Source organism: Schistocerca nitens, chromosome 1 (genome assembly GCF_023898315.1).
Source record: "Schistocerca nitens isolate TAMUIC-IGC-003100 chromosome 1, iqSchNite1.1, whole genome shotgun sequence".
Classification (NCBI taxonomy): Eukaryota; Metazoa; Arthropoda; class Insecta; order Orthoptera; family Acrididae; genus Schistocerca; species Schistocerca nitens.
The window spans coordinates 1,092,394,328-1,092,408,396 of NC_064614.1; the positions used below are offsets into that span (position 1 = coordinate 1,092,394,328).

The window sequence follows — 14,069 nt, forward strand, 5'->3', positions numbered from 1 at the left end:
TATATATCAATATATATCAATGCTTACTTTCAGAGAAATCTGTTAATAACTAGTGTCATCCAGATCCCAATGGTGACAGCAATCAATTTTGGCAGCATCAATTTTACCCATACTGACATTCTCAAAGTGCCCTTTCAAACATTGCCCACAAAAAATAAGGGTCTGGGATCTGGTACAAAGTTTTGATTTGTCAGGAAATTTCTGATTGTAAAATAGTTCCCATATACGTGCACTTTTTCCTTTTTCAGCAGTGAGATTATAATGGTTTTCTGTAAACTTAATTGTACGCACCCTGTTTTATAAATTTTGAACACCAGAAGCAGTTACTTTCTAGTTTCCGTACTTCTCAGATTTTATAAACTAAGCTATTTCATCAAATCCTGACTTTATGCAATTTAATTGATTTCGTGATCTGCAAAACTGACTGATAACTGGAGCACCTATTACTGTCACATCAAATTTTTCTCCTTCCCTCATCACTCTTGGAAATGCCCCTTCTAAACTATACAAACCAGGCCTCTGTTATATTCCTGTCATCTATCTGCACTCAGCAGAATTTTCTCTTCTGCATCCCACTGGTTAACACACTTACATTTTACTTTCCTGAACTCCCATTTAATTTTGTAATACGCAGTGTACAAGTTTTACAGTCATCTCTTTTTCAGATTCTTTGTATGTCTCTATACTTTTTGGTATAAGCCCCCCTTCTGATTTCATTTATAAGTGTCTTATATTTCAGTTTTTTCTTTATTTTTTATCTGGCCCTTTGGTCTTTATTTACCACTTTCATCAATACCCCAATTATTCCGTCAGTAATCCAATTGCTCTGTACACCCTTCATTATTACATTCTGCTTCTCTTCTTTTGAATCACCAACAGCAATTTTTCTTAGCCCAGTGGTCACTGCCTTGAAGAATTACCATTTCATCTCATTCTTCTTTTAGTTCTCAGCACCCCACTTCTTTTTATTTTGAATTTCAATCTCCTGTTTATCACAATTAGATTATGATATAAATCCAACATGTTCATGATTATCCTTTCTAGCAAAAAATTATTCTGTCCTATATCTTTGTATAATTATGATTTAGTTTTGATCATATCTTCATTGCTCTGGCCATATTCTCCAGAAATGTTGTTTTCCTTTCTCTCTTCAACTACGATGCTGTAGGCACCCATGAGTATCACCCACTTAATATATTTTATCGTTTCCTCAAATATTTACTCTGTCTCATATTACTTGCTTTGTGGCATAGGTATATAAACATGTAAAAGGGGATTTATCAAAGCTAAAATGAAATGCCGAGCTCTGTTTTCAAAAAACTTTACATAAGGAAATACAGGAGTACTGCCACTGTTTGATTCTCATTTCACTGCAAAGATGAGTTATACTGACATGGGCATTGGAAAGAGATGAAATCACTAAACTTGAACAAGGTCCCAGAATCTAAATGAATTGTTTTTAAGATTCTATGCAGAATTTGTATCGTTCACCCCTCTATTAAATATAATATTGGCTCATGCTGTACACTGTTTGACATGGTAATGCTGGCTGGTGACGTGGGTCCACAGAGGTCATGAATAAAAATCTGTGCCCTGAGGCAGCACATCATAAAAAAAGAGTGCCTGTGCTACGTAGTGTGTGATGTTACAATATGGCATCATGCATAGACTACAAAAGCTTGTAAACATTCACACTGCACACTATTTATTGTAACTGAGCTGGTTCATGGGTGTAATTACTAAATGACTTGTTTTTGTTTACTTTCTGTGCACTAGACTGGCAATTTGTGTGTGTTTGATCAACCTGTGATGATCCCTTTTTGTTGTTCTGTGTCAAATCAAAGAGGACATTATGATACATTTAAATTTCCAGAGACTGAAACAGTGAGGAAGACATTGTTATCAAGAATGGACAGCAATAACATTAATCCTTCTTCACATTCAAGGGTGAGGTTTAGTTTTGTTTAAGTTCTTAAAAGAGTTTACTTTTAATGACGAAGACTTTATCACGATTCTTTTTCCTGGCCTGATGACCCCACCCAAACTAGCTTGTTTACATTATGTAAATTCATTAATCCACAGGCGCAAGAAGACATTCATATAAATCTGATAACTGAAAGTCATCAAGTGGGCTCACCAAGAACATAAGCTTTCTTACATTCACATGACCCAACATTTCTTCTTTAGTATTTGTTGCTAATAAAATAAATAGGCTGATGATGTGTGATATAACCGGAATATAAAGCACTTCAATATGGACTGGCTGTAGTATTCAGTTCAGTTTCTGCTGCAAAAAGATTCAGTGAATCGGCTGTTGAAATACAACAAGAAATTACGTACAAGACTGTATCCAGGAAATTAAAACTACATTAAGAATAGATACCATATTAGCACATCTCTAATAAATCTGTAGCAACCTAATGTTCAAAATCCCTCTTAGTAAGTCAGGGCATAACTCTCTGAGTGAAAAATGCTTCTGATTTTACAAAGCACAAATAACTATTTTTCTTTACAAATAGCAATGGAGTTCCACAAAAGGAAAAATGCATGATTTGGTGAATATAGCAAATGGAAAGACAGGAACTTTTTTATTTTCATTGATTTATATAAATTCCATCAGCAGATATAAATACAAAAAATGTCTGAACACACATTTGTAAAAAAAAAATGCACATGGGACTTACCAGTTCTTTCTGAAATTGTCATAATTCCTGGGTCTGAATTTCAGATAAATGTGAGTGTCTTATACTTCCCTCATAAGTACACAATTATATTGTTTGAAAACAACTGTCTGCATGTTTCTGCTAATATGCTGCACGTAAGTGGCAATGTTTTACCTTTCTTAATGCAGTTTGTTTTTGTGTTTGAATTAAGATACTGACTATGAAATAATAGTTGAAACATAAAGATGCAAAAGAGCCTCACAGATATTCCACAAAAAGCACTATCATTTACAACAGTAAACAAAGAGGATACACAATTATTTTGTTTATATAGCTACATAAATCCACTACTTTTAGTAATTTATGTTACTTTCTTTCGCCATAGCTTCTCTGGAATGTGTGTGTGTGTGTGTTTTCAGGGGTCTCTCTCTCTCTCTCTCTCTCTCTATCTCTCTCTCTCTCTCTCTCTCTCTCTCTCTCTCTGTAGTAAAATTAATACAGCACTCATCAGATTTTTGATCAAGTTATAAAACCATGAACATTTGTTTTATCATCATTTACAATAACAAATACCTGTAATTTACTATGGGACAAATTACCTTCTTTCCCCTTCCAGCTGTTTTTAGTTATTCTGTTGAGTTTATTGCAATGATTGATTGGTGCTCATGGCAATTTGCACCATTGTACTGTTCCCTGTGTTTCACATTTGAGTACATCTCTGTATCAGAGGTGGGTGTCTTCTTGTGTTTTTAAAGCAGGCCACTAACTTTGTGTATGCAGGCCAATTACACAGCCATAATACCGACATTACAAGAAAAGGCTCTGATGATCATTCATGGGTATCTCTTGTAGGGCTAAATCTGTTGCAAAGGTGGTGGTGGTTAGTGTTTAACGTCCCGTCGACAACGAGGTCATTAGAGACGGAGCGCAAGCTCGGGTTAGGGAGGGGTTGGGAAGGAAATCGGCCGTGCCCTTTCAAAGGAATCATCCCGGCATTTGCCTGGAAGGAGTTAGGGAAATCACGGAAAACCTAAATCAGGATGGCTGGAGACGGGATTGAACCGTCGTCCTCCCGAATGCGAGTCCAGTGTGCTAACCACTGCGCCACCTCGCTCGGTCTGTTGCAAAGTACAGAAACTTTGCTTACAGTACGTGGTTGTGCAGTTCCCATGATTTGTATGTTTTTATTTACAGGTATGCCATGTTCACTTTCAAAATGACAGTGTTCTCTGGGAAATACAAATCTGGGATGAAAGGGCAGGCCAGTAATTACCTGCCCCTTCAAAAATCATCTTTGAACCAAGATGCATTTCCATTTCTATATACATGAAGATAAGCAGTTCCCCTGGCCAAAAATAAATAAATAAAATAAAAAATCCACTGCCACCACCATATTTGCACCTGCATTTAAAATATTTACACGTGATGCTTTACTTTTAGTTTCCTTTTATTTGTGTATTACATACTCTGTATAACAGTATTTAACAGCTTTGAACTTCTATTTTTCAAAGTTAGGAAACTGTCACTATTTCTTTTATACTATCTCGCAGTTTTTAATACCTAAGTATAAATCGCTGTGGTAAAAATTACATGCTGACAATATTTAAGCAGCATATCCAAAACATTTGAATCTTTACCTTCCATATTTCCTGAGAAAATTCTCTTATACATGAAAAAAACAAAAGCAATGAAAATGAGTCTCAAAGTTTTTGCTATGTATTTAATGATTCCTGTTCCATGAACTTATTTTTCAATGTCACTAGAAATTCAAAATGTGTGTCAGGCAGACTGGCTTCACAATGTCCGTAGCAGCCTATGGTGTCGTTTATGGACTGTCTACAAATCAATATGATTTTCCTACAGGCTACAATGTTATTTTTATGATCCATATGCCTGTGTCCTAACCATTTCCATGAAAAACCTCTTTGTTTGTCCATTGTCATATATTTCAACAGTGAGTGCACTCTACCTCCTAAATAACACCACCAAAAATCATAATTTTCATTTAGTTTTTAAAACACGCTGCACATCAAAGCCTGTAAGCTTCTCTTCAGGTGTTGCATATGTTTACATCTTCGTTGAATTTTTGGTCATTGAAGTCCAAATAAGATGCCAGATGCAGGTAAGTATTCATTTTTTCCCACAATTATTTCGTGAATCCTTTATTACTATGGTGGGATTTCCACACTTCAGTTGACGTCTTTCTCAACACTGCCATGACAATGCACAACATTTGTACTCTAACACATCAGTGTCTTACTTTCAGAAGTTGTAGATGACATTATTACAGTTAACGTCAAATTTAGTTTTGTTTGTGGAGGAAGACAGGCAAGTTTTTCATCTTTTCATTACCTAATAAACATTTTCTGAATTTGCCTGGTAGTTTCCATTTTTATGATGAAAAATGCATTAAGTGCATTTAATTATGGCATGAATGTAAATATTAGGCTACGCTGCGTCAGTCAGTTACCACGCCTTCATTTGGCATTCACGTTCATTGGCTTCACAACTCTCAACTGAATTATCATTTTTAAACCTAATCTACACCTCTGGGGGCTGGGGGGTCCAGTGTCACACATTACACTCTAGTCAAACACATCAATGCTGCTGCCAGGCAAAATACCAAGTGTAAAAATTGTCTCTCAGCAAATTATCTTCTTGGCTCATTCCTTTTCCCACAGGTAAATTATACATTCATAACATGAGACAAAGTTCATACAATGAAGTATGGACCTCAGTCAACAGATGGCATACAGCGCCGACTATTGTAATGTTAAATTGCTACTTGTGACCCAGTTGTGACAGAAATCACAGCCAGAGGTTCTACACCTGTTATTGTGAAAACTGTGACTTCTCAATCTCTGTGGTATGTAAGAGATACACAATTTCTTGCCCATCGCTAGAGTGAAAGGCATTACAATAATGAAGAACACATGTAAGCTAACTATACATTACAACTAAAATTGAAAACTGGAAATCACTCATTATTTCTCTTACTTTTGACAATGTGAGCATTAAGAAAAGAAAACTTTTTCTCTTCATAACTATTCAAGCTAGAGCAGTGGAAATTTCATTTATAACCAGTTATTTGATGCATGATAACTACATTTGAAGGATATAGACCAACATGCAGCTAGCTTATAGACAAAAGTGAATACGATGAAATTTATGAAGTAGACCTGTCAAAACTTTCTGACAACAACAGACATTTACAACTTGAACAAGTGTGACATTTGAACAGAGAGGTAGTTTTTTAGTAGGGGCTATATGAACTGTGAAGAACATAACCTTCACCATTTGCCCCTCTCACCTTCTTACGTTTACTGCAATTTAACAGTCTTTCAACAGATACGTTTCGCATATATTTATAAACCATCTTCTAGGGTCACTGGTCTCTCTTCCTCTTGTTTACATGTTTTGAAGTCCATTACTTTTTCCTGCACTCTCAGCAGATGCTGGAGATGGGGGAAGGGCAAGGGAGGGAGGGACAGAAGCAGATTTACCTTTCACAATTTCTCACCTTTCAAAATTTGCCTTTTCTTTTGTGGCAATGGTGATAATTCGCACTTCAGTTTTGTAAATTTCACAAAAACTGTTTTCATGGTACTCAATCTCTAGTTTCACCTGTCCCACACTCCAGCACTTGTCCAATCATGGGTTCCTTCCCCCCCCCCCCTCCCCCCCTCCCCCGATTCCAAACTCTGCTAACAACTAAGGGTAACACAGTGGACTTTCAAACATGTAAACAAGAGGGAGAGATCCATCTGGTGAACAACTTAATTTAAATTACAGTAAACTTAAGACGAAAAAATAGATTAAATGTAAAGTTGTAAATAAAAAACAAAACACATCTAATTAAAAGCATTTCTTAAATTGCAGTAAGCTTCAGATGTGAAAAACCAATAATAGTTGTGACATAACTGCTGTGGAAGATGGTCATGCAACTCGTATTAACTTAAGTATGATAACTTGGGTATCGAACAAAATTAGCATCCGAGTTGAGGATGTTGTAGTAGATAGGATGCAACTTATTTTGAGCTGAGAGTCTTCAGCAGGGTGTTGATGTGTGTTGAGACCCTTGCTGATCATTTTTTCATTATTGATTTTGTAGAAAATAGTAGTAGCAGTAACCTCTCTTTGCAAAAGTCAGATTTTGATAATAATTCAATGTTCAGAAAAGAAAGATTGTGCACTTCACAAAATGCAAAAATGTAGTATTCTGACACAAATTTAGAGTCACAATTGAAATCTGTCAGCACATATAATACCTGCGAATAACAATTTTGGATACATGAAATACAGTGATCACATAGGTTCAGTCATTGGCAAAACAGGTGTAGTATATTGCTCACGCGTATGGAACCCATACCATTTGTTTGACTCGCAGATGAGTGTTATGGAAATACTGAGAAACATGAACAGACTGAGAAACATGAACAGACAGACACTTAAAGAAAAGCTGTCATCTAACTTGCGAAAGTCTCTTCAGCAGACAACCACCTTAACAAAAAATTGCCCGCTTGGGCAGCAGGTGGCTATACCATGGAGTGGAAGGCAATACCAGAGGTAGTGTAACTGCTGGCAGAGTCTCCAAAGCTGGCAGGCCTCCACAGAGTCTCCAGACAAAGCGTGTCTCATCATGTCCTGTCTAGTATCCTGCCCTAGCCTTTCCATTTCCTTTCCATAGCTGTGTGACAGCAGGCACAGTCCCCTAATGTGGGCAGTGGAAGATCGTTAGTAACCAGGACAACAATCATAAACAAAGGCCTTACATCTGAGGCATGGATAGTGTTATGTAGCTGAGGTGAAAACAAGCTGTCTAAGGGGTAAGGTTCTGAAATAAAACCTTACCAGGTGCCCACGCCATGAAGTGGCATCCCCACCAGGACACTTGGAGGCTTTAGGTTGATAAATCGCACCACCAAAAAATTCAAATCACAGAAACTAAAAGGAGAAATAACTGGATGGATTGTACAGGTGTAGCCTTTGGCATTAAAGGAAAATCTTTATTGGATTTTGGAACGGATGAACACTGATAGAGACAGGTGGTTTAAGAAAGGTGAGCTGGAGAACAACAGATTGGACATATTGGGATTTCATAAAATAAGGTGGCCAGAATCTGAGGAAGTTCAAACACAAAATGGTGAAGTGCTGCCGTATGTAGGAAAGACAGGTGTAGATTAACTGCATAGGAATGGTGTAAGTGTCTCGCTATCTAAAACCCACAAAAGGGGCTTATTGGAGTGGAAACCAGTCTCTGAAAGGATAATACAAGTAACTGCATGCTTTAAAACAAATGTGGGAAATATCACTGTAATTTAGTGCTATGCAGATAGTAAAGCAGCTGAAGGAGAATTAAAAGATGCATTTTATACAGATTAAATGCAGTTCTTAGACAAACTAATAACAGAGACATAAAAAATTCAATGGGAGACTTGAATGCAAAATTTGGCTCAGAAGAGAAGAACATGAATACATCTTGAGTGTACATGGCATTGGGAACAGAAATGCAAATTGTGAACTGCTGATAGATATGTGCATTGAGCCTGGCCTAATCATTGAAGGCACAATGTTTTCACACCACAACTCCACAAGAAAACATGGGTCTCACCAGATCATGCTACTGTCAACCAAATAACCATAACCCATAAGTTTCAGTTCACTCTGCTAAATGTCAAAAATAAGAGAGGAGTGGACATTTAAAGTGACCACGACAGTAGCAAGTAGAACAAAGCTCAATCACAGAAGCAAAAGTAACTGATGTCGTAAGGTTAAAAACAAACATAGCAAAGAAAGATTTGCCCTTGAAATACCAAACAGATTCCAGATCCTCTGTGATGAAAACTATGCAGGAAGCAACTGGAACAAACTGTCAAAACCTTAGGACACTATCTAGATGTTGGAAAGAACATTGTACGATCTAAGACACATTAAAGGAAAGAATGTATCTCTGTTGACATGTGGAATGAAATTAAGAGCAGGAAAGAAGTAAAACAAAAGTTTAATCTTGGTAAGACAATGAGTGTGGAAGACGCAAACGAAAGAGTGAGAATGGGATAAGGCGAGATAAAAAGAAATGGAAAGATGACTCGGCGCAGCACAAGAGGGAGAAACATAGGAGAATACAGGGTGGATAAAAATTGCGTTACGAAATTTTAACCCTGAATAGCTGATGCTAGTAGGAACCAAAATTACAAATGTTGTGTAGGTCAACAACGCACAATTTTTAAACTACACCACATGCTCCGATTGGCCGCACGATTTCTCTGTTGCTGTGTGCTCTGAACAATGCATGACCACGAATGCTTTGCCTGCCAGAGATCACGATGCATCCGAGGCGGCTTGCACGCTCGGTGGTAGCATGGCAGCCTTCCACTCTGCAGACGAATCCACCGAGGTCCCGACACATCCATTGTAGTTTCATGATGAGGCGTACCAGCAACAAACCCATCAACAGCTGTCAGTTTGCATACAGAATGTCTTTTACAAATTGTGTCGGCCCTGAAAAGGCCCTTTTTTGTAGCTAGGACATTTTTTACTAAAAAGCAGGTGCTCAAACAGGCAACTCTCTGATGCGACACAAGCTTGGTAACGTCGAACAGTGTTTTGCCGAACTCTTTCAAACATTCCTGGCATTGCCATGATGCGATTGGTGGCATGTTGATCCCAATGCCTCTTCGTTTCGGGTGGTTCGCGTCCGGGTGGGTAAACCAGAACCTTGAAGAATCCCCACAGGAGAATATCCAGTGGCGTGAGGTCTGGTGATTGCGGGGGCCATGTCCTACGAGCACCTCTACGAATTACCCGGACGCCAAAGAGTTCATTCAAATGTCCGCGCACAGCACGACTGTTATACGCGGGTGCCTCATCATCCTGCAACCACATGCGCATCTGTATGTCCAGGCGAACATCTCAAGCAGGCCGGGTAGAGTTTCTTGCAGAAAGTTAAGGTAATTTCCCCCGATAGACAGACCGGCCCAATCAGATGGTCACTCACAATGCCTGCCAAAATGTTGAGCAAAAATTATTCCTTGTGTCTGTGGACATACACGGCTTGAGGATTTCCCCTTTTCCAGTAATGAACGTTTCAAGTGTTGTAAAGGCCATCCCGATAGGAGGTGCACTCGTTGGTAAACAACACAATGGCAGGGAAGTCAGGATCTCGTGCAACACGTTGCAGAAACCACTGGCAAAACCCTAGCCTGTGTTCATAATTTGCCACAGGATGTAGGTCTTGGACAGGGTGGAAACTAAATGGACGCTGGCAGTCGTCCCTCAAAACCTCCCACACTAACCAATGAGTGACCCCCATGTCGTGTCCAACCACTTGAGTACTTGTCATAGGTGCTTCCTCGAAGCGCTCGACAACAATCTCTTCAAATGCAGCATCCCATAGTGTTCAAGGTCTTCCAGCATCACCAAGACATCCCACTAATGAGCCTGTTTCGCCAAGCCACCAGTAAATTGCTGCACACATCTGCAAGTGTGGGTGGCCTCTTACCGGGTACCGTTCCTCATACAACTGTCGAGCTTCATGCGCATTACCGTCAGCTAGTCCGTGAACAAAAACGGTATCTCATTGTTCTTCAAATGAGTACTGTGCCACCATGCTTACTGTATGGCTGAATTGCAGGTGATGTGTGTGTGTGTTCTGAAGCTAAACTTACATGTTAATGCCTCTGACATGAGGTGGAGACAAACAGCAAGACCTATTCGACACGTGTGCATATCATGTTGGGGCAGTGCTGGGGGCAAGGGACATGTGTATGTGTGAACCAACAACCATAGCACTGCCTGTCAACCGACGAACGGCAACAGGCCAATCCAACAGTCAATCGGAGCACATGGCACCAAGTTTCTGTAGTTTAAAAATGGTGTGTTGTCGACTTACACAACATTAGTAATTTTGGTTCCTATTGGCATTCATGACACAATTTTTCTCCACCCCGTATAAAGGAGCTGACAATATCACCAAACTGTCCATGAATAACTTTAGACATGAAGGATCAGTATAAGCAAGGATGGGGTGTAGATTACAGTACAAAAGGCACAGCTACAGAGATGGGAGGAGCATTCGAAGGAGCTGTTAGGCTGTAAAATCATGAAGACAACCAAGAGGTACAGGTGAGATCTGTTCCAGAGGAAGCTGAAGCAGATCTAGATATAAATCTGCAGTGTCCCTCAATGGATGAAATTAGGAGTGCTTTTGAAAAGTCAAACGTGCCAAGGCTCCAGGCCCAGGGAATATAGCACTAGAGCTCTTGGATTGGTAGTAAAGCTCCCAGAAAGAGAAATTTGTCAAATTGTCACAACTGGCATGATATTACATTGTTAGTGCCCAATAAGGTCCACAACAGAGTTATTTCAAATAGGATTAAAGATTCACCTGAAAATTAAAATTTAAAGAACAGGCCAGTTTTCAGGCACAACAAAGTTGTGTTAATGTTATCAGCACTCTTATGACCACATTAGAGTCACCAATGCTTTTTGTACTTGTCCTTGACTCAGTTTTGAGTCACAGCAGGCAGGAGATGAGGGATCCATGAACATGTAGAAGATTTGCATTTCCAAGATGACACAATTGTACTAGCCCAAAGGCTGAAAGATGTGGAAGCTAAATGTAGGTAAAACAAACAAAATGAGAGTAAATTCTGGAAATATGGAAGTGCTGCTGTTTGTAGGGGAGCAGTAAGTGGAGTTTGTCAGTTCACTCCTTACCAGGGTAATGTAGTGACAGGTTGTGAAGCCGAAGACGATGTGAAGAACTGCATCCAGAAGGTAACTGCTGTCTTTGAACAACTGTCACAAATATGGAGAAACAAAAACATCACATGCAAAACTAAAATTCATATCTTTAATACAAATTTGAAGACTATTCTTTATGCCAGGGAAAGTTGGAAAATAGACAAGGAGATAACACCACAGTTACAGAGCTTCTTAAATAGGCATCTACAGTGTCCAGAAAAAAATGAGTAATGAGGCTTTCTGGGAGGGGGGGGGGGGGGGGCGACACACACAGAACATACAGAAGAACAGATAAGTGAGACAAAGTGGAGATGGCGGAGGCACACCTTAAGAAATCCAAGACAGAGATGGGTAGCAAGTTCTCTGTATACCCTATTCCATCATAGTGGCCAAAGGAATTAACTAAGTATCTTGTGAAAGCCTACTTACAAAGTTTCAAAAACTAGTACTGAGTGAGGAATTCACAAACATACCGCAGCCCCTTGTGTACTGGTCCTGTAGGAACCATAAATACAAAATTAGGATAATCACAATATACAGAGAGGCTTTTAAACATCATTCTTCCCACTCCCTTTGTGAGAGGAATGGGAAGAAGCCCTAACCACAGTACAATGGTGCCTACTTTGTATTGTGCACTTCACAGCCTCATGCAGAATATGGTTACAAACAAATTAAGAACAGAAAAATGTTACTGACTGGCAATGATTTTGGTATAGTGTCCTTCATCTGCAGTACAGCTATCTGTGACCAATGCAGTCTTGATGACAAGACTGTTTACTACTTTATGTAGTGGGCAATACTACAATAATTCTCTGCTAGTCAGATAGAGGCCCTACAGGATGTACATAAAGTCTGGGAACACTTTCAATTATTTATTGTACAAGAACCAAACATTGTACATATATCATACATATGTCATTTTGAAGAGAAACACTGAGGGTTTTTTTCCCCCATATATACCACCACAGTTTGGTAATTTACCGATAGTCAGCGCTCGTCGCAAACATGGTGATTTCAAGTGTGGAGCGAGCTTTCTGTGTGTTGGAGTTTGACAAAAAGAAGTGTGCTACAGGTGTTCAGTGGATATTTAGAACCAAGATGGTAAGAAGCCACCCACAAGGAAGGCCATTTACCACTGGAACAACAAATTCGTTACAACGGGTTGCCTGTGCCCGGCAAAGAGAAGTGGACATCCCCGTGTGAGTGAAGTGAATGTGAAGCGTGTATGAGAGACATTCATAAAGAGTCCAAAAAAATCGGTGTGTCGTGCATCCCGTGAACTCGAAATGGCTCCAATGACAGTGTGGAAAGTCCTGTGACAGAAGCTGTATATGAAAACCATTCAAATCAGAGCTAGTGCAGAAGCTCAATGACAACTACAAAAACAAGCGTTTTGAGTTTTGTTCTTAGTTGCAACGATTGAATGATGATGAGGATGGCACTGATCACTTAACTTTTAGTGAAAAGGCAACTTTTCACATTAATGGGGAAGTGAGCAGGCATAATTGTCGAATCTGGGGTACAAAGCATCCACACAAATGCATTTAATTTGAGCGTGATTCCCCAAAAATAAATGTTTTTTATGCCTTGTCACGTCGAAAACTGTACGGGCCATTCTTCTTTGGCAAGAGCATGTCACTGGATATTCCTACTTGGACATGTTGCAGCAATGGCTGATGCCTCAAATTCAATCGGACTCTCCATCTTTCAGGAGAATGGGGCTCCACCCCATTTTGCCGCATCGATGGATTGGCCATGCTACAGAATGGGACAGCTGTTTCATGAAATGGCCTCCCGATTGCCAGATCTCACTCTGTATGACTTTTTTCTGTGGAGACACATTAAAAGATCTGGTGTACATACCACCTCTACCACATGATGTAGCAGAGCTCTGGGAGAGAATACTGGACGCGACTGCCACAGTCGACGATGTCATGCTGGGACGGGTACAGCAAGAATTCGATTGCCGTATTGACGTCTGCCAGGTCACTCATGGTTCGCATATTGAATGTTTGTAACAAAAACTTTCAGAGCTTCTCTTCAAAATGCAATATGTCTGACATCTGTACAATGTTTATTTCCTGTGCAATAAATAATTGAAAATGTTGCCGGACTTTATGTACACCCTGTATTTTGAAGCAAATCACAAGTAGATTTTACCCCCTTTACAAATCCAGTATGATTAAGTGAGTATGAGATTCCAAGCTCTTAAAAAAAAACAGGGAGTAGATCGTGTAAAGTTTCAAAATATAGTAAAATAGAAGGGCTGCAATTTGATGGTGTCCCTTTATTTTAGAAAAAAATGGGGCAAGGTGGAATTTTAGGACTTTCACTCTAAATTCAAATTTTGTAGATCGAAAAGGTTAAGACAGGACAGTTTTCATCAGTTTGATTATACTTCTGCTATCACAATTTGCTCATTTTTTATTTGAAGGATTAAAATGTGCAAATGACCAATGCAAAGTATTTACCTTAGTTTTTGAGGAGAGCTTTATTATTAGTTGTTCAAACTGCTCTCTCTCAAACAGTAAACTCGTCCTGGATTTAGCCCCTTTTAAAACCTTGGATTTAAGTGCAAAGTTGTTAGCCTTTTTGTTTTTCTTTCCTCCTTCTTCTCCTTCCATTTCCTGCAAAAAAACAGATATTTTATGCAGATAATAT

The 14,069-nt window shown here is 39.1% G+C and overlaps 1 protein-coding gene across 1 annotated transcript in view; it reads right to left on the reverse strand.

The window, feature by feature from the left end:
- LOC126198634 (Fanconi anemia group I protein-like) overlaps positions 1-14,069 on the reverse strand; it is a 250,425-nt gene that overhangs the window by 12,509 nt on the left and 223,847 nt on the right. The window contains exon 23 of the mRNA XM_049935099.1: positions 13,880-14,035. Within this exon, the coding sequence (XP_049791056.1) occupies positions 13,880-14,035 (156 nt within the window). The remainder of the gene's footprint in view (positions 1-13,879; positions 14,036-14,069) is intronic.